This window comes from Pleurodeles waltl, chromosome 7 (genome assembly GCF_031143425.1).
Source record: "Pleurodeles waltl isolate 20211129_DDA chromosome 7, aPleWal1.hap1.20221129, whole genome shotgun sequence".
Lineage (NCBI taxonomy): Eukaryota > Metazoa > Chordata > Amphibia > Caudata > Salamandridae > Pleurodeles > Pleurodeles waltl.
This window is the reverse complement of record NC_090446.1, coordinates 1,061,026,766-1,061,051,558: the sequence shown is the minus strand read 5'-3', so window position 1 is coordinate 1,061,051,558 and position 24,793 is coordinate 1,061,026,766. Positions and strand designations below refer to the sequence as shown.

The following is a 24,793-nucleotide window of genomic DNA, read 5'->3' as shown; positions in this document are numbered from 1 at the left end:
ATGAGCATCTGTCTTGGTGACAGAATTGAGCCCTCTGTAGTCCACACAAAACCTCATCTCTTTCTTTCCATCTGTGGTGTGAGGTTTGGGGACTAAGACCACTGGGCTAGCCCAGGGGCTGTCAGAGCGCTCAATGACTCCCAATTCCAGCATCTTGTGGACTTCCACCTTGATGCTTTCCTTAACATGGTCAGACTGTCTAAAGATTTTGTTCTTGACAGGCATGCTGTCTCCTGTGTCCACATCATGGGTACACAGGTGTGTCTGACCAGGGGTTAAGGAGAAGAGTTCAGGAAACTGTTGTAGGACTCTCCTACAATCAGCTTGCTGTTGGCCAGAGAGGGTGTCTGAGTAGATCACTCCATCTACTGTACCATCCTTTGGGTCTGATGACAGAAGATCAGGGAGAGGTTCACTCTCTGCCTCCTGATCCTCATCTGTTACCATCAACAGATTGACATCAGCCCTGTCGTGGAAGAGCTTAAGGCGGTTTACATGGATCACCCTTTTGGGGCTCCTGCTTGTGCCCAGGTCCACCAAGTAGGTGACCTGACTCTTCCTCTCTAGTACTGGGTAAGGGCCACTCCATTTGTCCTGGAGTGCCCTGGGAGCCACAGGCTCCAGAACCCAGACCTTCTGCCCTGGTTGGAACTCAACCAGTGCAGCCTTTTGGTCATACCAAAACTTCTGGAGCTGTTGGCTGGCCTCAAGGTTTTTGGTTGCCTTTTCCATGTACTCTGCCATTCTAGAGCGAAGGCCAAGTACATAGTCCACTATGTCCTGTTTAGGCTCATGGAGAGGTCTCTCCCAGCCTTCTTTAACAAGGGCAAGTGGTCCCCTTACAGGATGACCAAACAGAAGTTCAAAGGGTGAGAACCCTACTCCCTTCTGTGGTACCTCCCTGTAAGCGAAAAGCAGACATGGCAGGAGGACATCCCATCTCCTTTTGAGTTTTTCTGGGAGCCCCATGATCATGCCCTTTAATGTCTTGTTGAATCTCTCAACCAAGCCATTAGTTTGTGGATGGTATGGTGTAGTGAATTTATAAGTCACTCCACACTCATTCCACATGTGCTTTAGGTATGCTGACATGAAGTTGGTACCTCGGTCAGACACCACCTCCTTAGGGAAACCCACTCTGGTAAAGATACCAATGAGGGCCTTGGCTACTGCAGGGGCAGTAGTTGACCTAAGGGGAATAGCTTCAGGATACCTGGTAGCATGATCCACTACTACCAGGATATACATATTTCCTGAGGCTGTGGGAGGTTCCAGTGGACCAACTATGTCCACACCCACTCTTTCAAAGGGCACCCCCACCACTGGAAGTGGAATGAGGGGGGCCTTTGGATGCCCACCTTTCTTACCACTGGCTTGACAGGTGGGGCAGGAGAGGCAAAACTCCTTAACCATGCTGGACATATTGGGCCAGTAGAAGTGGTTGACTAACCTCTCCCACGTCTTGGTTTGTCCCAAATGTCCAGCAAGGGGAATGTCATGGGCCAATGTTAGGATGAACTCTCTGAACAGCTGAGGCACTACCACTCTCCTAGTGGCACCAGGTTTGGGGTCTCTGGCCTCAGTGTACAGGAGCCCATCTTCCCAATAGACCCTATGTGTTCCATTTTTCTTGCCTTTGGACTCTTCAGCAGCTTGCTGCCTAAGGCCTTCAAGAGAGGGACAGGTTTCTTGTCCCTTACACAGCTCTTCCCTTGAGGGTCCCCCTGGGCCTAAGAGCTCAACCTGATAAGGTTCAAGTTCCAAAGGCTCAGTTCCCTCAGAGGGCAGAACTTCTTCCTGAGAAGAGAGGTTCCCTTTCTTTTGCTGTGTTGCAGTTGGTTTCCCAACTGACTTTCCTGTTCTCTTGGTAGGCTGGGCCATTTTTCCAGACTCCAGCTCTACTTTTTCACCCTGTGCCCTGCACTGTGCTCTCGTTTTCACACACACCAGTTCAGGGATACCCAGCATTGCTGCATGGGTTTTTAGTTCTACCTCAGCCCATGCTGAGGACTCCAGGTCATTTCCAAGCAGACAGTCCACTGGGATATTTGAGGAGACCACCACCTGTTTCAGGCCATTGACCCCTCCCCATTCTAAAGTAACCATTGCCATGGGATGTACTTTTCTCTGATTGTCAGCGTTGGTGACTGTGTAAGTTTTTCCAGTCAGGTATTGGCCAGGGGAAACCAGTTTCTCTGTCACCATGGTGACACTGGCACCTGTATCCCTCAGGCCCTCTATTCTAGTCCCATTAATTAAGAGTTGCTGTCTGTATTTTTGCATGTTAGGCGGCCAGACAGCTAGTGTGGCTAAATCCACCCCACCCTCAGAAACTAGAGTAGCTTCAGTGTGGACCCTGATTTGCTCTGGGCACACTGTTGATCCCACTTGGAGACTAGCCATACCAGTGTTACCTGGATGGGAGTTTGGAGTGGAACCTTTCTTGGGACAGGCCTTGTCTCCAGTTTGGTGTCCATGCTGTTTACAGCTATGACACCAGGCCTTTTTGGGATCAAAGTTTTTACCCTTGTACCCATTGTTTTGTGAAGAGGCTCTGGGCCCACCCTCCTGTGCAGGTTTTTGGGGGCCTGTAGAAGACTCTTTACTATTTTTAGTTTTGGTTGTCTCATCACCCTTCTGCTGGGGAGTCTTTGTGACCCCTTTCTTTTGGTCACCCCCTGTTGAAGTCTTGGACACCCTTGTCTTGACCCAATGGTCCGCCTTCTTTCCCAATTCTTGGGGAGAAATTGGTCCTAGGTCTACCAGATGCTGATGCAGTTTATCATTGAAACAATTACTTAACAGGTGTTCTTTCACAAATAAATTGTACAGCCCATCATAATTACTTACACCACTGCCTTGAATCCAACCATCTAGTGTTTTCACTGAGTAGTCAACAAAGTCAACCCAGGTCTGGCTCGAGGATTTTTGAGCCCCCCTGAACCTAATCCTGTACTCCTCAGTGGAGAATCCAAAGCCCTCAATCAGGGTACCCTTCATGAGGTCATAAGATTCTGCATCTTGTCCAGAGAGTGTGAGGAGTCTATCCCTACACTTTCCTGTGAACATTTCCCAAAGGAGGGCACCCCAGTGAGATCTGTTCACTTTTCTGGTTACACAAGCCCTCTCAAAAGCTGTGAACCATTTGGTGATGTCATCACCATCTTCATATTTAGTTACAATCCCTTTGGGGATTTTCAACATGTCAGGAGAATCTCTGACCCTATTTATGTTGCTGCCACCATTGATGGGTCCTAGGCCCATCTCTTGTCTTTCCCTCTCTATGGCTAGGATCTGTCTTTCCAAAGCCAATCTTTTGGCCATCCTGGCTAACTGGATGTCCTCTTCACTGGAGTTATCCTCAGTGATTTCAGAGTTGTTGGTCCCTCCTGTGAGGGAACCAGCATCTCTGACTATTATTTGTGGAGTCAGGGCTTGAGAAGCCCTGCTCTCCCTAAGTAGGACTGGAGGGGGGGAATTTCCCTCCAAGTCACTATCTTCATCCTCTGAGTTGCCATCCTCAGAGGGGTTGGCCTTTTCAAACTCTGCCAAAAGCTCCTGGAGCTGTACTTTGGTAGGTTTGGGGCCCATTGCTATTTTCTTTAGTTTACAGAGTGACCTTAGCTCTCTCATCTGTAGATGGAGGTAAGGTGTGGTGTCGAGTTCCACCACATTCACATCTGTGCTAGACATTATGCTTCTAAAAGTTGGAATACTTTTTAAGAAACTAAAACTGGTTCTAGAATCTAATTCAAACTTTTACAAACTTTTAAACTCTAAAAGAAATGCTAAACAGGATCTAACACAAGGCCCTAGCAGGTCTTTTAAGAATTTAGAAAACTTTTCAAATTGCAAAAATCAATTTCTAATGACAATTTTGGAATTTGTCGTGTGATCAGGTATTGGCTGAGTAGTCCAGCAAATGCAAAGTCTTGTACCCCACCGCTGATCCACCAATGTAGGAAGTTGGCTCTGTATGTGCTATTTCAAAGTAAGGAATAGCATGCACAGAGTCCAAGGGTTCCCCTTAGAGGTAAAATAGTGGTAAAAAGAGATAATACTAATGCTCTATTTTGTGGTAGTGTGGTCGAGCAGTAGGCTTATCCAAGGAGTAGTGTTAAGCATTTGTTGTACATACACATAGACAATAAATGAGGTACACACACTCAGAGACAAATCCAGCCAATAGGTTTTTATATAGAAAAATATCTTTTCTTAGTTTATTTTACGAACCACAGGTTCAAATTCTACATGTAATATCTCATTCGAAAGGTATTGCAGGTAAGTACTTTAGGAACTTCAAATCATCAAAATTGCATGTATACTTTTCAAGTTATTGACAAATAGCTGTTTTAAAAGTGGACACTTAGTGCAATTTTCACAGTTCCTAGGGGAGGTAAGTTTTGATTAGTTTTACCAGGTAAGTAAGACACTTACAGGGTTCAGTTCTTGGTCCAAGGTAGCCCACCGTTGGGGGTTCAGGGCAACCCCAAAGTCACCACACCAGCAGCTCAGGGCCGGTCAGGTGCAGAGTTCAAAGTGGTGCCCAAAACACATAGGCTAGAATGGAGAGAAGGGGGTGCCCCGGTTCCGGTCTGCTTGCAGGTAAGTACCCGCGTCTTCGGAGGGCAGACCAGGGGGGTTTTGTAGGGCACCGGGGGGGACACAAGCCCACACAGAAATTTCACCCTCAGCAGCGCGGGGGCGGCCGGGTGCAGTGTAGAAACAGGCGTCGGGTTCGCAATGTTAGTCTATGAGAGATCTCGGGATCTCTTCAGCGCTGCAGGCAGGCAAGGGGGGGATTCCTCGGGGAAACCTCCTCTTGGGCAAGGGAGAGGGACTCCTGGGGGTCGCTTCTCCAGTGAAAGTCCGGTCCTTCAGGTCCTGGGGGCTGCGGGTGCAGGGTCTCTCCCAGGCGTCGGGACTTTAGGTTCAAAGAGTCGCGGTCAGGGGAAGCCTCGGGATTCCCTCTGCAGGCGGCGCTGTGGGGGCTCAGGGGGGACAGGTTTTGGTACTCACAGAATCAGAGTAGTCCTGGGGTCCCTCCTGAGGTGTCGGATCGCCACCAGCCGAGTCGGGGTCGCCGGGTGCAGTGTTGCAAGTCTCACGCTTCTTGCGGGGAGCTTGCAGGGTTCTTTAAAGTTGCTGGAAACAAAGTTGCAGCTTTTCTTGGAGCAGGTCCGCTGTCCTCGGGAGTTTCTTGTCTTTTCGAAGCAGGGGCAGTCCTCAGAGGATGTCGAGGTCGCTGGTCCCTTCGGAAGGCGTCGCTGGAGCAGGATCTTTGGAAGGCAGGAGACAGGCCGGTGAGTTTCTGGAGCCAAGGCAGTTGTCGTCTTCTGGTCTTCCGCTGCAGGGGTTTTCAGCTGGGCAGTCCTTCTTCTTGTTGCAGGAATCTAATTTTCTAGGGTTCAGGGTAGCCCTTAAATACTAAATTTAAGGGCGTGTTTAGGTCTGGGGGGTTAGTAGCCAATGGCTACTAGCCCTGAGGGTGGGTACACCCTCTTTGTGCCTCCTCCCAAGGGGAGGGGGTCACAATCCTAACCCTATTGGGGGAATCCTCCATCTGCAAGATGGAGGATTTCTAAAAGTTAGAGTCACCTCAGCTCAGGACACCTTAGGGGCTGTCCTGACTGGCCAGTGACTCCTCCTTGTTATTCTCATTATTTTCTCCGGCCTTGCCGCCAAAAGTGGGGCCTGGCCGGAGGGGGCGGGCAACTCCACTAGCTGGAGTGTCCTGCTGGGTTGGCACAAAGGCGGTGAGCCTTTGAGGCTCACCGCCAGGTGTGACAATTCCTGCCTGGGAGAGGTGTTAGCATCTCCACCCAGTGCAGGCTTTGTTACTGGCCTCAGAGTGACAAAGGCACTCTCCCCATGGGGCCAGCAACATGTCTCGGTTTGGGGCAGGCTGCTAAAACTAGTCAGCCTACACAGATAGTCGGTTAAGTTTCAGGGGGCACCTCTAAGGGGCCCTCTGTGGTGTATTTTACAATAAAATGTACACTGGCATCAGTGTGCATTTATTGTGCTGAGAAGTTTGATACCAAACTTCCCAGTTTTCAGTGTAGCCATTATGGTGCTGTGGAGTTCGTGTTTGACAGACTCCCAGACCATATACTCTTATGGCTACCCTGCACTTACAATGTCTAAGGTTTTGTTTAGACACTGTAGGGGTACCATGCTCATGCACTGGTACCCTCACCTATGGTATAGTGCACCCTGCCTTAGGGCTGTAAGGCCTGCTAGAGGGGTGTCTTACCTATACTGCATAGGCAGTGAGAGGCTGGCATGGCACCCTGAGGGGAGTGCCATGTCGACTTACTCGTTTTGTCCTCACTAGTACACACAAGCTGGTAAGCAGTGTGTCTGTGCTGAGTGAGAGGTCTCCAGGGTGGCATAAGACATGCTGCAGCCCTTAGAGACCTTCCTTGGCATCAGGGCCCTTGGTACTAGAAGTACCAGTTACAAGGGACTTATCTGGATGCCAGGGTCTGCCAATTGTGGATACAAAAGTACAGGTTAGGGAAAGAACACTGGTGCTGGGGCCTGGTTAGCAGGCCTCAGCACACTTTCAATTGTAAACATAGCATCAGCAAAGGCAAAAAGTCAGGGGGCAACCATGCCAAGGAGGCATTTCCTTACAACTGTTGCTGGGACAAAATTGCAGCTTGGTGCACTACCAAAAAAGGTAATCCTCTTTCTGCACCCCTGTCAGAGGTTGTATCTTTTTGTTCTTTCATTAGCCTGGGAAGACTTTGCTTTGGCACAGGTAAAGGAGATAGGTCGCCCATATCTGCGTCCTTGCGGTTGCCGGATCAGTGCTTCCTGGTTTGGACATCTGTACCCTCCAATTCCCTTCATCATGGCCCAATGGGATTTGAATCTGTTATTAGCATTCTTGATGTGCTTGCCCTTTGAGCCTTTTTACAACTGCTATGTAGACCTAAACATAAAAACAGCATTTCTAGTGGCCATTACATCAGCCACGAGGGTTAGAGTACTCCAGACACTGTCCTTACACCACATTCTTTTCAGGCAAGCTAGTTCTGCAAGCACATGCCTCTCTTCTGGTGACACCCATCCATCTTGGCCAGACCATCACAATGCCAATTTTCTTTACGCTGCCTCACCCTTTCAAAGAAGAGGAGCGACTTAATTGACCAGACACAAAAAGAGCATTCTTGTTCTACATTTATGGTATTGAAGACACCCTTTGGGGGGCTATTCATTTTTTAACGGATTTGCCGGAGCAAAGAAAGGGAAGACTGTGCAGAAAAGGGCCATCTCATGATGAATTGTACACTTCTCAGGCCAAAAGGCAGCCCCCACTAACCCTCATGATATAGTCTATATCCATATAGATAAATATATATTCTCTACCAGATAAGGTGTTACCTAAGGGAAGTAACTTGTTCTCTTTTTTACCTTTGATGATTGGTGGGGCCATGACACGTAAGAGGCAAAGCCATAAATGACTTGTGATGCCGTCCTTCAGCAATTTTAATAAACGAGTTATGCCCTCCACACGTATATATGGCTCATGTTGTGGTACTTTCATCTTTACCTGTTTTAACAACATATTATTAACCAAAGATACAAGGGGTTTAAGTTGAACAGTAGTAAAATCACATTAAAGAATACTGCATGCCTATTCGTAGAGTTGTTTCTTCATGTAAATTAATTGTTACATGCAATCTGTGGATCAGTAAAACTTGATTCTTGTAGGAAGTTGGCTCTGTATGTGCTATTTCAAAGTAAGGAATAGCATGCACAGAGTCCAAGGGTTCCCCTTAGAGGTAAAATAGTGGTAAAAAGAGATAATACTAATGCTCTATTTTGTGGTAGTGTGGTCGAGCAGTAGGCTTATCCAAGGAGTAGTGTTAAGCATTGGTTGTACATACACATAGACAATAAATGAGGTACACACACTCAGAGACAAATCCAGCCAATAGGTTTTGTATAGAAAAATATCTTTTCTTAGTTTATTTTAAGAACCACAGGTTCAAATTTAACATGTAATATCTTGCTTGAAAGGTATTGCAGGTAAGTACATTAGGAACTTTGAATTATTTCAATTGCATGTATACTTTTCAAGTTATTCACAAATAGCTATTTTTAAAGTGGACACAGTGCAATTTTCACAGTTCCTGGGGGAGGTAAGTATTTGTTAGTTTTACCAGGTAAGTAAGACACTTACAGGGTTCAGTTCTTGGTCCAAGGTAGCCCACCGTTGGGGGTTCAGAGCAACCCCAAAGTTACCACACCAGCAGCTCAGGGCCGGTCAGGTGCAGAGTTCCAAGTGGTGCCCAAAACGCATAGGCTAGAATGGAGAGAAGGGGGTGCCCCGGTTCCGGTCTGCTTGCAGGTAAGTACCCGCGTCTTCGGAGGGCAGACCAGGGGGGTTTTGTAGGGCACCGGGGGGGACACAAGCCCACACAGAAATTTCACCCTCAGCAGCGCGGGGGCGGCCGGGTGCAGTGTAGAAACAAGCGTCGGGTTCGCAATGTTAGTCTATGAGAGATCAACGGATCTCTTCAGCACTGCAGGCAGGCAAGGGGGGGCTTCCTCGGGGAAACCTCCACTTGGGCAAGGGAGAGGGACTCCTGGGGGTCACTTCTCCAGTGAAAGTCCGGTCCTTCAGGTCCTGGGGGCTGCGGGTGCAGGGTCCTTTCCAGGCGTCGGGACTTAGGTTTCAGAGAGTCGCGGTCAGGGGAAGCCTCGGGATTCCCTCTGCAGGCGGCGCTGTGGGGGCTCAGGGGGGACAGGTTTTGGTACTCGCAGTCGGAGAGTAGTCCGGGGGTCCTCCCTGAGGTGTTGGTTCTCCACCAGCCGAGTCGGGGTCGCCGGGTGCAGTGTTGCAAGTCTCACGCTTCTTGCGGGGAGTTGCAGGGGTCTTTAAAGCTTCTCCTTGAAACAAAGTTGCAGTCTTTTTGGAGCAGGTCCGTTGTCCTCGGGAGTTTCTGGTCGTCGTCGAAGCAGGGCAGTCCTCAGAGGATTCAGAGGTCGCTGGTCCCTTTGGAAGGCGTCGCTGGAGCAGAGTTCTTTGGAAGGCAGGAGACAGGCCGGTGAGTTTCTGGAGCCAAGGCAGTTGTTGTCTTCTGGTCTTCCTCTGCAGGGGTTTTCAGCTGGGCAGTCCTTCTTCTTGTTGTCGCAGGAATCTAATTTTCTAGGGTTCAGGGTAGCCCTTAAATACTAAATTTAAGGGCGTGTTTAGGTCTGGGGGGTTAGTAGCCAATGGCTACTAGCCCTGAGGGTGGGTACACCCTCTTTGTGTCTCCTCCCAAGGGGAGGGGGTCACAATCCTAACCCTATTGGGGGAATCCTCCATCTGCAAGATGGAGGATTTCTAAAAGTTAGAGTCACCTCAGCTCAGGACACCTTAGGGGCTGTCCTGACTGGCCAGTGACTCCTCCTTGTTATTCTCATTATTTTCTCCGGCCTTGCCGCCAAAAGTGGGGGCCGGGCCGGAGGGGGCGGGCAACTCCACTAGCTGGAGTGTCCTGCGGTGCTGTGACAAAGGGGTGAGCCTTTGAGGCTCACCGCCAGGTGTTACAGCTCCTGCCTGGGGGAGGTGTTAGCATCTCCACCCAGTGCAGGCTTTGTTACTGGCCTCAGAGTGACAAAGTGTAGGAAGTTGGCTCTGTATGTGCTATTTCAAAGTAAGGAATAGCATGCACAGAGTCCAAGGGTTCCCCTTAGAGGTAAAATAGTGGTAAAAAGAGATAATACTAATGCTCTATTTTGTGGTAGTGTGGTCGAGCAGAAGGCTTATCCAAGGAGTAGTGTTAAGCATTTGTTGTACATACACAGAGACAATAAATGAGGTACACACACTCAGAGACAAATCCAGCCAATAGGTTTTGTTATAGGAAAATATCTTTTCTTAGTTTATTTTAAGAACCACAGGTTCAAATTCTACATGTAATATCTCATTCGAAAGGTATTGCAGGTAAGTACGTTAGGAACTTCAAATCATCAAAATTGCATGTATACTTTTCAAGTTATTCACAAATAGCTGTTTTAAAAGTGGACACTTAGTGCAATTTTCACAGTTCCTAGGGGAGGTAAGTATTTGTTAGGTTAACCAGGTAAGTAAGACACTTACAGGGCTCAGTTCTTGGTCCAAGGTAGCCCACCGTTGGGGGTTCAGAGCAACCCCAAAGTCACCACACCAGCAGCTCAGGGCCGGTCAGGTGCAGAGTTCAAAGTGGTGCCCAAAACACATAGGCTAGAATGGAGAGAAGGGGGTGCCCCGGTTCCGGTCTGCTTGCAGGTAAGTACCCGCGTCTTCGGAGGGCAGACCAGGGGGGTTTTGTAGGGCACCGGGGGGGACACAAGTCCACACAGAAATTTCACCCACAGCGGCGCGGGGGCGGCCGGGTGCAGTGTAGAAACAAGCGTCGGGTTTTCAATGTTAGTCTATGAGAGATCTCGGGATCTCTTCAGCGCTGCAGGCAGGCAAGGGGGGGGATTCCTCGGGGAAACCTCCACTTGGGCAAGGGAGAGGGACTCCTGGGGGTCACTCCTCCAGTGAAAGTCCGGTCCTTCAGGTCCTGGGGGCTGCGGGTGCAGGGTCTCTCCCAGGCGTCGGGACTTTAGGTTCAAAGAGTCGCGGTCAGGGGAAGCCTCGGGATTCCCTCTGCAGGCAGCGCTGTGGGGGCTCAGGGGGGACAGGTTTTGGTACTCACAGTATCAGAGTAGTCCTGGGGTCCCTCCTGAGGTGTTGGATCGCCACCAGCCGAGTCGGGGTCGCCGGGTGCAGTGTTGCAAGTCTCACGCTTCTTGCGGGGAGCTTGCAGGGTTCTTTAAAGCTGCTGGAAACAAAGCTGCAGCTTTTCTTGGAGCAGGTCCGCTGTCCTCGGGAGTTTCTTGTCTTTTCGAAGCAGGTGCAGTCCTCCGAGGATGTCGAGGTCGCTGGTCCCTTTGGAAGGCGTCGCTGGAGCAGGATCTTTGGAAGGCAGGAGACAGGCCGGTGAGTTTCTGGAGCCAAGGCAGTTGTCGTCTTCTGGTCTTCCTCTGCAGGGGTTTTTCAGCTAGGCAGTCCTTCTTCTTGTAGTTGCAGGAATCTAATTTTCTAGGGTTCAGGGTAGCCCTTAAATACTAAATTTAAGGGCGTGTTTAGGTCTGGGGGGTTAGTAGCCAATGGCTACTAGCCCTGAGGGTGGGTACACCCTCTTTGTGCCTCCTCCCAAGGGGAGGGGGCCACAATCCTAACCCTATTGGGGGAATCCTCCATCTGCAAGATGGAGGATTTCTAAAAGTTAGTCACCTCAGCTCAGGACACCTTAGGGGCTGTCCTGACTGGCCAGTGACTCCTCCTTGTTGCTTTCTTTGTTCCCTCCAGCCTTGCCGCCAAAAGTGGGGGCCGTGGCCGGAGGGGGCGGGCAACTCCACTAAGCTGGAGTGCCCTGCTGGGCTGTGACAAAGGGGTGAGCCTTTGAGGCTCACCGCCAGGTGTTACAGCTCCTGCCTGGGGGAGGTGTTAGCATCTCCACCCAGTGCAGGCTTTGTTACTGGCCTCAGAGTGACAAAGGCACTCTCCCCATGGGGCCAGCAACATGTCTCTAGTGTGGCAGGCTGCTGGAACCAGTCAGCCTACACAGATAGTTGGTTAAGTTACAGGGGGCACCTCTAAGGTGCCCTCTGTGGTGTATTTTACAATAAAATGTACACTGGCATCAGTGTGCATTTATTGTGCTGAGAAGTTTGATACCAAACTTCCCAGTTTTCAGTGTAGCCATTATGGTGCTGTGGAGTTCGTGTAAAACAGACTCCCAGACCATATACTCTTATGGCTACCCTGCACTTACAATGTCTAAGGTTTTGCTTAGACACTGTTGGGGCACAGTGCTCATGCACTGGTACCCTCACCTATGGTATAGTGCACCCTGCCTTAGGGCTGTAAGGCCTGCTAGAGGGGTGTCTTATCTATACTGCATAGGCAGTGAGAGGCTGGCATGGCACCCTGAGGGGAGTGCCATGTCGACTTACTCATTTTGTTCTCACTAGCACACACAGGCTGGTAAGCAGTGTGGCTGTGCTGAGTGAGGGGTCTCTAGGGTGGCATAATGCATGCTGCAGCCCTTAGAGACCTTCCCTGGCATCAGGGCCCTTGGTACCAGAGGTACCAGTTACAAGGGACTTATCTGGATGCCAGGGTGTGCCAATTGTGGGATCAATGGTACATTTTAGGTGAAAGAACACTGGTGCTGGGGCCTGGTTAGCAGGGTCCCAGCACACTTCTCAGTCAAGTCAGCATCAGTATCAGGCAAAAAGTGGGGGGTAACTGCAACAGGGAGCCATTTCTTTACACAAAGGCACTCTCCCCATGGGGCCAGCAACATGTCTCTAGTGTGGCAGGCTGCTGGAACTAGTCAGCCTACACAGATAGTCGGTTAAGTTTCAGGGGGCACCTCTAAGGTGCCCTCTGGGGTGTATTTTGCAATAAAATGTACACTGGCATCAGTGTGCATTTATTGTGCTGAGAAGTTTGATACCAAACTTCCCAGTTTTCAGTGTAGCCATTATGGTGCTGTGGAGTTCGTGTTAGACAGACTCCCAGACCATATACTCTTATGGCTACCCTGCACTTACAATGTCTAAGGTTTTGTTTAGACACTGTAGGGGTACCAGGCTCATGCACTGGTACCCTCACCTATGGTATAGTGCACCCTGCCTTAGGGCTGTAAGGCCTGCTAGAGGGGTGTCTTACCTATACTGCATAGGCAGTGAGAGGCTGGCATGGCACCCTGAGGGGAGTGCCATGTCGACTTACTCGTTTTGTCCTCACTAGCACACACAAGCTGGCAAGCAGTGTGTCTGTGCTGAGTGAGAGGTCTCCAGGGTGGCATAAGACATGCTGCAGCCCTTAGAGACCTTCCTTGGCATCAGGGCCCTTGGTACTAGAAGTACCAGTTACAAGGGACTTATCTGGATGCCAGGGTCTGCCAATTGTGGACACAAAAGTACAGGTTAGGGAAAGAACACTGGTGCTGGGGCCTGGTTAGCAGGCCTCAGCACACTTTCAATTGTAAACATAGCATCAGCAAAGGCAAAAAGTCAGGGGGCAACCATGCCAAGGAGGCATTTCCTTACCATTCTAATGTCATTTTTGCTGCACTGTAGTAGTGTTTGAATGTGTGTTTATTAGTACAGTTGCTCTAAATAAAGTATTAATAGACAACATTTTATTGTCTCTGCCACAATGTGAGGCCCATCTCCTGGCACCGACCTACATTTGAGATTAAGAAAATTTGAAATGGTCACCTCCAAAAGATTTCAGCAATTTTTCTTAAACAGAGGAAAAGCTGAATGTAAACGACCAGAAGGCTATCTGTGCTTGGAAATGGGGTAAACAAATGATGCTAAAATGGCTGAGGATTCGTATCCTGATGGCTGGAAAATATTTCAACCATGTACATCTATGAAATATGTCCGTGCAAGAGCGCCACAAAAATGTGCACATTTGTTTTAGTTTGCATCTTTAAATATTTTTTAATTGTGCTGGTTTGTGTAGCTTTGAGCTTCACCATACCAAAGGTACTGCCTGTTTGTGTAAAAACTGTATTAAACTTGGGTCGCTGTGGTAGTGTATTGCGGTCGCAGCTGACAAACTTAGTATCCATAAAAGTATGAGGGAATCAAGAAGTGAAGGTGTCAATTCATTACATTTTTTGTGCTTTTTGATGATGGAACGTGCAGTGTTTCACTTGTATTTACCTTTCTTTAGATGGAAAATTATTAATCAGTAATAATTGAGTAGGTGAGTGTGTTTTGCTGCCTTTGACGTATTTTTATAAAGGATCTTTATTTTTCTCCCATAGTTCTTATACAACAACAATACGCGACAACAGACAGAAGCCAGAGATGATTTTCATTGTCCATGGTGTACACTGAACTGCCGAAAACTCTACAGTTTACTTAAACACCTTAAGCTCTGTCACAGCAGGTTCATTTTCAATTATGTAGTAAGTATTTTTGTTCTTCTGTATTTACTTAAATGCATCAATTTGTAATGGTGATCATTCATGAATGCTTTACGTTCTTGATTTTTGAGATTTTGAAATATAGCAGTACCGTTAATATGCTGTTATTTATTATTTTTATTACTCATTCTCGCAAATGGCAATGTTAATTTAAGCTGCTTATGAGCAAGTCAGATAGTGGAACTGAAACCAAGTCACTCAACAACAAGGTTAGGCTAATTTAGTGTAAGACATGACTTTGTGACTGTTCATACCCCATCGAAAATGTAGAATTCATTAATAAAGATGCGGAGTGTTGCCATGACAACCTGTAAAGATCTGACAAGGAATGACACCTTCCGATGTTATATATATCACATACTTGTTGAGAATCAACACCGAGGCATAGTGAAAAACATTTGAAAAAGCACTAGAAAAAAATAGATATGTACGTAACAGGACTGTCATTGAAATAAACAGGAACAATATTAGGGTGCTATTGACAGCAGTATATTCAATACCTTTTTCCAAAACCACTCTTCAGAAATTTTTCCAACTGAATATCATCCTCAGCAGGTTGAATCAATCCTCTTCTTTTGTTCCAGGATCAGGTGGACCCGAAAGGCTGTGGATTTGGTGTAATCTCTCCAAACATCACTTCTTCCGCCTGCTAGTTTCCCCAGATTTGTCTGTTTTCCTTCTGTCTTCACCCTCCATACATTTAGGTCACACCTTTCACCCCCAGATGCTTTTCTTTACCTCTTGCCCTCTACCTGTACCCTAGTTTTTCTCTACCCCTACCTACACTTTAGCATCACTACCTACAGTGCTCTATCTCTGCAATGCGACTCCTGTATGTAGTAAGCTGGCTATCTATGCACTGAACCAACTATTAGGGGTGCATTATGCAGATAGTACAGGTGGCCCTTATTGGTTTACAGGGGTAAAATTAATAATCTCTTTTGTGGTAGTGTGGGTGAGCAGTTAGACTCGTCAGAATGTAATGCTAAGCATTTGTTGAACACAGTCAATCTCGAAAGAACTCAAGACCAATGTTTAGAAAAATGTTTACTATGTTTATATCATGTTTTAACACCAGAATACTTTCAAGATAAATACTGTTGCAATTTTTATTGTTTTAGCAAGTAACAGCAAGTAACACTTTTACTCAAATGCACTTTTATGCGGTAAAGGTTCTAAAGTACTTTTACTGCAAAGGTGTCCTTGCAAACAGTTTTCAGTGGTCCCCTGTGGATTGTAGGGTGCTAGTGGTGCAAGGTCACAAGCAAGACCAGTAGTACAGTTTTACCTGCCGCGGGTGCAGTGGTGCTAGTCGAGTGTCTTACGCACCCAAGGTTGGAGACGAGAGGGACCATCTAAAAAGAGACTGCAAGGGTGGGCTTGGGGACAGGTCTGGGAGCTCCCAACGGTCGGCTCGGTTGGTGGGGAGTCCTGGGAGAAAGGGAGCTTCTTTGGTTGTTGTATATCTGGGCCATGGAGCTCGGGTCTTTGTCATTTGTACTCCTGCATCAAGGCCCCACTATTCTTTGGTGAACCTGCAAGAAGAGGGACAAAGCAAGACAGTTGGACCCATCTGTGTCCGGGCGGGCACATAAATGCTCAATTTAGGGCCATATAGTGGAGTGTAGAGTAGTAGCCAATGGGTTAATTACCCTTGCGTTGACTACATCCCCTATATGACCACTTCCTGTGGAAATTGGGCTTAACCTTGTACCAGAAATCCTAGTTCCACCAAAATCAAGATGGTGGAGCCATCCTTTCAGCGTCCACTTTGGGCAACCCATCACAGGGGTGTAACTAGCCCAAAAGATGTAACTCGCCTACTGCCTAACTAATTTTCCTACCTGTTCTGGTGCCTAGAAGGTAGGGGGTGGCAAGTCCCAAGTCTGGGGAAGCCAGGATCGCATATCAAAGGCAGCAGAGTATTTGAAGTCCCTGGCCTTGATATGCAGATTCTCTAGCCATCCTGCAGGAGTAGGTGGTAATACAGTCTTCTGGAGCAGGCATTGTTTCTTGCCTCTGAGAGCACGGGCTCTCACCGCCAAAGGGTCAGAAACATGTCTCTGTTGACAGGCTGGTAGGTACCAGTCAGTCAGCACACTAAGATGAGTAGGTTTCAGGGGTGCCTCTAAGGTGCCCTCTGCGTGCATGCCACAATAAATCCAAGGCTAGCTTAAGCCTGGATTTCTTAAGATGAGGTGTTGGATACCAGATACCATAGGTTTCAGTGAAGTCATTACGAGTTCCCCAGCTACATAAAGGCAAGTGTCCAGTACATACCTTAAGATGGCTTCCATGTCCAAATCGATGGCAAGACATCCCATCTTATGGAATAACTCAAACCACATCAAAGAAATGAAGACTGCCCTCAAATGCAACAAAGAAAGCGCCAACCGCCCAAAAGAATTATTCAAGATCATGAAATAATTCTCCTGTCGGGTGGCCACCACAAACGCCATACAACCGTCACAGACTCTCTGCGACTCACTCAACAAATACTTACACAACAAGATCTCAGCAATCTTCCGTAATTTTCCTTGCCAACCCACCAACTTTGATCAGAAGGAGGTTCCACAGCCACCTAATCATGGATTGGACGCCCCTAGCCACCCAGGAAACTGCCAACCTCATGAAAATCACCCACTCTGATTTAACCGACGACCCATACCTCTACCACATTTTCAACCTGTGTCAGAAGGAAATCAGCAAAATGATCTCATCAACACCTCCGTCAGAACGGCCACCATCCTGGAAACATGCTGAAGTCAAGCCACTCCTCAAAAAGCTGACCCCCATTAAACAAAAAAATTATCAACCAACTTGCTGTTCCCTTTCCTGGCAAAAATGCTGGAAAAAGCTATCGGCATACAACTCTCAGATCACGTTCCGTTCCAACTACCACACCGAAACGGCCCTCATTGCAGCAACAGACTATATCAGATACTTTCCTTGACCGAGGAGAGAAGGCAGCACTGATACTTCTTGACCTCTCCGCCACCTTCAACACTATCTCCCACTACACCCTCGCCTCCAGACTTCACCACATAGGGATCAGAAGCAACACCCCCCTCAAATGGATCCATGACTTAATCATAGGACGCACCCAGAGAGTCCGCCTCACTCCTTTTTCTTAAGAACCCAAGGACACGCAGCTGGTCCTCTTTCTCGCCGAAGGACACACCTCCCCCCAGAGAACTTCAGCAAGGTCATGAGCCACGTAGTCGACTGGATGAAAGACAGCTTCCTCAAACTGAACACGGAAAAAACAGAAGTGATCGTCTTCAAGAACTCCTCCTCTCCCTGGGATGGTTCTTGGTGCCTCACTGCTCTCGAACAACCCCTGACTCCAACAGGACACGCCCTAAACCTGGGCTTCATCATAGACAACTAGACTGGAAACACCCTTTACCTGGGACTCCCCACGCAGCTCCTCTGTAGACTCCAGACCACCCAGAACTTGGCAGCAAGACTCATCCTGGATCTGCCCAGAAGAACCCACATCACACCCCACTTCAAGGTTCTTCACTGGCTGCCTGTACACAAGAGATGCAAGTTCAAGGTCCACACCATTACCTTCAAAGCCCTCCACATCATCTGGCCCAGTCTCATCAACCACAGACTCTCCTCCCACTAGAGAGCTCCAATCAACTAAACTTGCACTCATCCCGAGAATCCACCCATCTTTGAACCACACCCACTCGCCGAATTCAGGTGAAAGCTCAAGACATGGCTCTTTAAGGAATAGTCTTACCAGCTCGCAGCCACGACTCCCAACGCCTGAATACCCCCGGGGTGATAAGTCAAGTTCCATAAATCGTTTTGGATTTGGAGTGGGGTATGGCACACAATGGTTGTGCCATGTTGTGTTTTCACCTGGTTTGCATCAGGACACAGAGTCTGCAATGGCAGCTGTGTGCAACTTTTTAGGGGAGTCCCTGAGGGTGGCACAATGCATGCTGCAGCCCTTGGGGACCCTCTCCAGTACCCAGACTCTAGGTACCAGGAGTACCCTTTACTAGGGACTTACAGAGATATATGGCGTGTGTGCCAGTTGTACACACTTTACTTTGTTTTAAGGAAAGAGCACTGGCCCTGGGAACTGTTTAGCAGGGAGTGTGGTGTTGTCTATGCTGAAAATTACGTGCATGTTTCCTGTATAGGCACCACCCAAGCATGCTGTCAGTTCTTTTTCTTTCGTGCCAGTTAGCGCAGATCTGGGAAGAGCTACACAATCAGTAATTGTTTGACGGAGCATTTTATTTTACTTTTTGTCTAATCTTTTTGAGAGTTTTTCTTCTAGTGTCCTCTGCGAAGGCTGGCTTCAAGCCATGAGGTGCCTGACACCGATATTGGTGACAAACTTGCATCTCATTTTCCTTTGGTGACTTGAGAGCTGCCATAATGTTAAGTCCCACCTCGATTGGCGAGCCATAAACCCAAAGGGCTTAAGAGAGCAGTCCCTCAAGCTCCTTGCGGGTCAGCGTGCGACACTGAAACTGTCTTCATCTCGTTCAAGAGGAAGGTCCTAGGTTTGTTGCGGAGTCTCCGTCACACTCCGTCGTCGTGCCACTCGGGTACACCCCACCGTAAGAAGAGCAATAAGTCTTCAGCTTCACCCCATCGGTTGAAGTCTACTGATAAAACAAGGGAGCGTCATCACTTAAGGCCTGGCTCAATGGCTGACACAGTATCTGACAGGCTCTGCGCCTCCTGAGTTTTTGGAAGCCCGAGCGACCCCCACCCAACTGCGAGATTTTTATGAAGCCATGCACCTCATATTTGGGCTGCCTGTTCCCTCTGGTGCCCCTTTGGGCTCTGCGGGTTCAGGAGGGGCTCCTTCCGGGTCTCAGCTGACCGCTCCCGCCCTGGATAGATCCAGACTGGCCCCAGCTGTACCATCTTGACCTTCTCCAGCACCTGTCCCAATGCTGACATCCCGGTGCTGCCGGGTCCCACCCAACGGCTCCATCCACATCCTTACTCCAACACCGAGCCGGAGGGGTGTCTCCTGGTGCAGATTCTGACCATACCTCCCAGGTCAGATACTGAGCCGAATTCCTATGGACCCGGACTCTAGGAGGAGTGGGAGGGGGTTGCTGGAACCTGAAGAAAACCAGCCCCCAGATCCCATCTTGGACTAATCTGAGGCCCTGGCTGCCGCCAGCTGACTGGATACTTCTTCAAATACTGCCATGGTCTCTCCTCCTACCGATGCTACTGAGGAGGGAGACTCATTTTTAATGGTAGTGCGGAAGGCTGCTTAGGTCCTTGGCAGAGGTACTGGGAGTGACCCCCTCAGAACAGCTTCTCCCATTCAACAAAGCAGTCATGGACGTCCTGCTATGGTCTTGGTCCAAACCCTGCACTGGGGCTCCTGTGAACAGGACGATTGCTCTCCACCCCACCCTGGGGGAATCCCAGTTTTGTTTTCTCACCCAACACCCTATCCCAGAGAACTTGGTGGTCCAAGCCTCAACCTCCTGTGTAAATTCTGGCACACTCCAAAGGCTGGACACCTTATGGAAAAAAGTTTCTTCCACCTGCCTGGCACTGCAGTCCATGAACACCACATGCTTTATAGGCTGCTACTCGCACTCATTGTGGAACACTGTTGCGCAGGTGCTGCCAGTGGTCCCAGAGGAGGCCTGGACCATACTCTGCCAAGCTGTTTGCTGACGGTAGAGATGCAGCCAAGTTCACAATCCGATTTGGCTGGACACTGCAGGGCAGAGTGGTTTCATTGTCGTCCTCCCGATGCTACGCCTGGCTGAGAATGACTTGCTTTTCACGAGATGCCCAGGCATCACTTATGGACATTCTCTTTGATTGCATCTGTCTCTTCGGAGACAAGACAGACCTAATTACTTGAGTGATTCAAGGATATTAGGGTTATGCCTAGATCCTTGGGCCTCGCCAACCCCAGTCTGCCTTTAGCACCTTTCGTGGCCACGGAAGGGGATTCCAACCATGCATTTACCTTCCCAGCAACCACGGCGCACAAGCTTCCCAGCTTCTGCATTCACAGACTTCGTGGGTCAGGCGGCCACTCCCCTGACACCCGCAGCCTCCAAGCCACTTTAGTTCGCCCTTATTCTGTCACGGACACCCAGTGGGAGGCAGGATATGAGACCAGTGGGTTTTTCAAGTTTTCTGAAGGGGCTACTTCCTTCCCTGCACCCAGGCAACCCATTTGTGAAAGACTGCTGGTGTGACACCTTTCCTTCCTCTGCCAGAAAGTGACAACTCTCTTGGGCAAGGGAGCCATAAAGAGGGTGCTGACACCAGAGGTAGGTCGTGGTTGCTATTTCCACTACTTTCTGGTGCCAAAAATGAAGAGTCCTATCCTAGACCTGTGCCCTCTCAACTTCTTCCGCGAGAAGGAGAAATTCAGAATTCTTTCGCTTGTTCAAGTCCTCTCTGCCCTATACCCAGTAGACTGGATAGTAGCATTGGGCTTGGAGGACACTTACATCCCCATTCCTGTACAGCCTGCCTACAGATGTTACCTCCGGTTCAAGGTCAGGCCACGGGCACTTTCATTTCACTGTGCTTCCCTTTGGCCTTACCAGCTGCCCCCGGATGTTCACCAAGGTGATGACGGTGATTGCAGCTCATCTGAGGAAATCAGGGGTGCCAGTCTTTCCCTTTCTCAACGACTGGCTTTTGGAGACTGGTTTGCCACAGGCTGTTGCCTCCCAACTCCAGACTACAGTGGAACTCCTGCTCTTGCTCGGGTTCACCATCAGCATGCTGAAGTTACACCTGACTCCCTCTCAGACATTCCCTTTCATTGGAGCTGTTTTGGACACAGTGTAGTTTCGGGCTTTGATACAGCTGTTTCAGACTTTATGCTGGATTTCGTTGAGACTGACTGAGGCTGCTGGGCCTCATGGCCTCCTGCCTCCTGCTTGTGACACTTGTCCGCCGGCATATGAGGGGTCTGGGGTGGAACCTGAAGTTCTAGTAGGTGCAACATCAGGGGAATCTCTCTGACGTGGTCCAGATATTGAAGGGAATTGCAAAAGATCTGCAGTGGTGGCTAACAAACCACACTTAGGTCAGTGGCAGACCCCTCTCCCTTCCCCAACTAGATCTGAAAGTAGTGCATCACTCTTTGGGATGGGATGGCCATCTGGAAGAGGTGGAAATCTGCAGACACTTGTCTACAGTGGAATATGGACTCCACATCAACCTACTGGAGCTACGGGCAATCCAGCTGGCTTTGAAAGCCTTTCGACCCTCTTCAAGGGATGGCTAGTGCAGGTGTTCATGTACAACAGAACCGCCATGTGTTAATGCAACAAACAGGCCAGGGTGGGGTCTGAGACCCTTTGTCAAGAGGCCCTGTGTTTCTAGGCATGGCTGGAATATCAGGGTATATACCTTGTGGTTCAACACCTGGGATGCTCCCTGAATGTCAGAGCAGACAAACACAGCCGAAGAAGCTTAGCGGATCACGAATGACGTCAACATCTGGAGACGGTGCAAGGACTTTCAGCAGTAGGGGAGAGCCTTGGTTAGATTTCTTCACAACTGGTGGGAACGCGCAGTGTCAACAGTTCTGCGTGCTGGTGTTTCAGAGGCAGGCCTTGCTCAGGCATCCCTCTGCCAAGCCTGTATACACCTATAATTGGAGCAAGTCTGTGGCATAGTGTGCACAGGAACAGACTGACACCCTCTCTGCTCCCCTCACTCAGGTTCTTGTCTTTATCCCCTCTTGCCCAGCTGGTCCCTGTTCTCTGCACTTTCAAAGGCTGTTTCTGCTATTTCATCCTTCTTGCAGCTGCCTGATCACCCTTCTCTCTTCAAATTTCCTGTAAACAGAATCTATTTCAAGCTTCATCACGCCTCAGTGGGACCTTAATCTTGTGCTTAATTTGCCCATGTGCGCTCCTCTTGAGCCTCTACATAATTGTCCTTGCAGGCTACTTCCCATCAAGACGGCGTTTCTCATGGCTAGAACTTCTGCCAGGAGGGTCCGTGAGCTTCAGGTCTCATCATTGAAGCATCCATATCTGAGGATTTACCCAGACAACCTGGTTCTTTGAACTAGAGCCTCTTTTCTAGCAAAAGTCATCACCCCATTCCTTGTAGGCCAATCCATCAGATTGCCTACTTTTTGTGCTCCCCCACATCCCTCGAAGGAAGAGCAGCGACTTCATAGGCTGGACTAAAAAAGAACGTTGTCATTCTCCCTAGACAGCATGAAAGTTCCGAGTGGGCGAGCAACTGTTTGTGGGATATGTTGGAGCGAAAAAGGGAAAGGCAGAGCAGAATTGGGCAGTCTCTTTTTGGATTGTGCTATGCATTAAGATCTGCTATGCACTGGCTATAAAACAACTCCTGGGGGTTTGCATGCTCATTCCACAAGAGAAAAAGCTGTGACCACTGCGTTAAGATTCAGAGTTCCAGTCCTGGACTTCTGTCAGGCAGCAACATGGGCCTCGTTGCACGTCCTCACAAAGCATTACTGCCTAGACAATTAGGTCTGTCTGTATGAGCACTTTGCCTGTTCAGTCCTGCAAGACTTTTTGGTCTGACATCTGTTTCCCAGATCCACCTTCGGGAGGTATTTCTTGGAGAACTATTCAAAGGTAAGGAATCTGCTGCTAGAAGTCAGATGAGCAGGTTTCTTGGTGATGCCTTATCTGGTAGAGACACTATCTAGCCACAGATTTGTTACCGACCCACCCATCCTACCCTCTCTGCAAGAAGATTCTATGGTCAGGGTTGTTACCTTTTAAGGGCCCTTGTGTTCCAAACCAGTGTTCTTTGTGGTGTTGTGTTCCTGGCATGTAAATTTGCAAAAAGAAACTGATGTCGCTGTGCTGGGATGACCCCTATATAAGCACCATGTATGTCACTTCCGGCGCGAATGCCACACTGTGCTGATTGATGCCACCTAATGGAGCGCAAGGGTACTACTTATACAAAAAAGTTAAGATCCAGTCTGATGCCTAGGGAACATTCAAAGATAAGAAAACTGCAGGTCAATAGGCTGAAAAGGTGTTACCAAAGGTAAATCACTTGTTCTTTACCTCTAATCCTAGTATGTTCATTTTCTTGTTCCCCTTTTCAAGTGCCCTTTTTATAATGGAGTTTTCTCATTGTTTGCTGAGAAAGTTTAGCGTTATGCTGAAAACTCTCTAAAAGTGAATTTTATAAGCCTAAAGTCTGTCAGAATGCGGATCTTCATTTTGGTCTCTTCTCTCCCTCTCTCAAATAAAGAGCCATTTCCTCATCTTTACAGAAACTAATTTTTTGTTTTTGAAAATAGTTTTATGTTTCCTTCAGCTTTCATTGGGCTTCATGAATCAGTGTCCCAAATGTGGTGGTCTGATAGCAGTGGGTATTGTGTTAATGCCTATTCTGTCTTACTGATAGACACAGAATTGATCAGTGGAGGTACTGCAGTGCTCCGCTGCTATGGCTTTCTTATTAATACGTCTGCCTGCTTATTCATCACCTCTTAAATACTCTCCCAGGCACCAGACTGATTCAGCAAACTTTTCTTCATAGCTCTTCTCAGAAGAGGGGGAAGGTGTATCGGCTCCATTCCAAGCTGGAATTGACATCCATGTGACCTTGCCAACCCCTTAACACACCCCTACCCCAATGTCCACTCCCTTTTGTTCCATTCCTTTTTGACAGGTTCTGGGGCAAGATTCTCCTCAAAACATTACCATATCTAGTGCAAAAGCACACACAGAGGAAAGGCACAGCACCAAGCACAAGTGAGGTAAGCCACTGATTCTACTTTTGGGCTCCTTATCATAGCCAGAGTTTCATTGTGGATCTTTTGCAGAAGCCAACACCATCTGAGATTCTGGCACTGCCTTCCTGTGCCCTAGCGACACTGCTGTACTTAGGCTGCCTGGCATCTGGCACAATAACTTGTTAGAGTTCTTCCAATGTGCGATGGTCCCTTCTGGAGTACCCATGGGACCTATTGCGATACTGGAAGGATTCACGCTGGTGTGGTTCCCTCTTCTCCTTCTACCCCTTTTCTGCTGCACCCTCAGTTGCAATGCCAGTTTCACCACAGCCTTTTCCTGTGCTGCCGACCCCGATATTGACACTGGCTCCAGTCTAGTCTACTGCATGCTCTCAACCCCTGGCACTCCTTTATTTGTTTCCAGTGTCGTAGGACTCTCTTTATTGGAACAAGGCTGCTGGATTTGGGTGGGCAGCCCCACCGCTTGTAGTTGACTGAGTCAATCCCTCATCGTTTTATCATATGTCGGCCCAACCCTTTCTGCTAGCTAGCAGTACCTCACCCAAACATGGAAAGCAAAGGTGATACGTGGCATCCTGATGCATGATACTCTGTGACATATCCCACCCCTTTCTCTCATTAGCAAAGGTCTGATACATGATGATTAGGGCAATGAAACACAGCAAGATTAGGATTGTTATGACCAATGAGAAGAAAATAAACAACCCAAACATATTAGAATAACATGTACATAGGAATCCTGCCGTAACTCCTAGCGAGAGCATAGCTGTGATAGCCTAATCTGTCCATACTTAGTCCGAGAGGAGCACCCACTCCATTACCTGAGAACACAGATCTGCCTGCCATCTCCTTGGCTGGTTATAGAGACCAGGCTGAGGGCAGCATTGAAACAGCATACAGCGTGGATGGATATCCTGGATGGAATTACCACCTCCCTTTCCCTGTACAATGTTATAAGAAACATTTCTGTTGTGTGAATTAGGCCTGATGTGGGCATGTGCCTAAATGTCAGACTGTAATCATACTCTTGTGGCGACACTACTAACCGGATTATCATGTACTGTTCTTGTCAGCC

General features: G+C 48.5%; 1 protein-coding gene across 1 annotated transcript in view; it reads left to right on the top strand.

Moving 5' to 3' along the window:
• The window catches only part of SUZ12 (SUZ12 polycomb repressive complex 2 subunit), a 628,949-nt gene that overhangs the window by 407,616 nt on the left and 196,540 nt on the right, over positions 1 to 24,793 (top strand). The window contains exon 12 of the mRNA XM_069199996.1: positions 13,821 to 13,964. Coding sequence (XP_069056097.1) covers positions 13,821 to 13,964 — 144 coding nt within the window. The remainder of the gene's footprint in view (positions 1 to 13,820; positions 13,965 to 24,793) is intronic.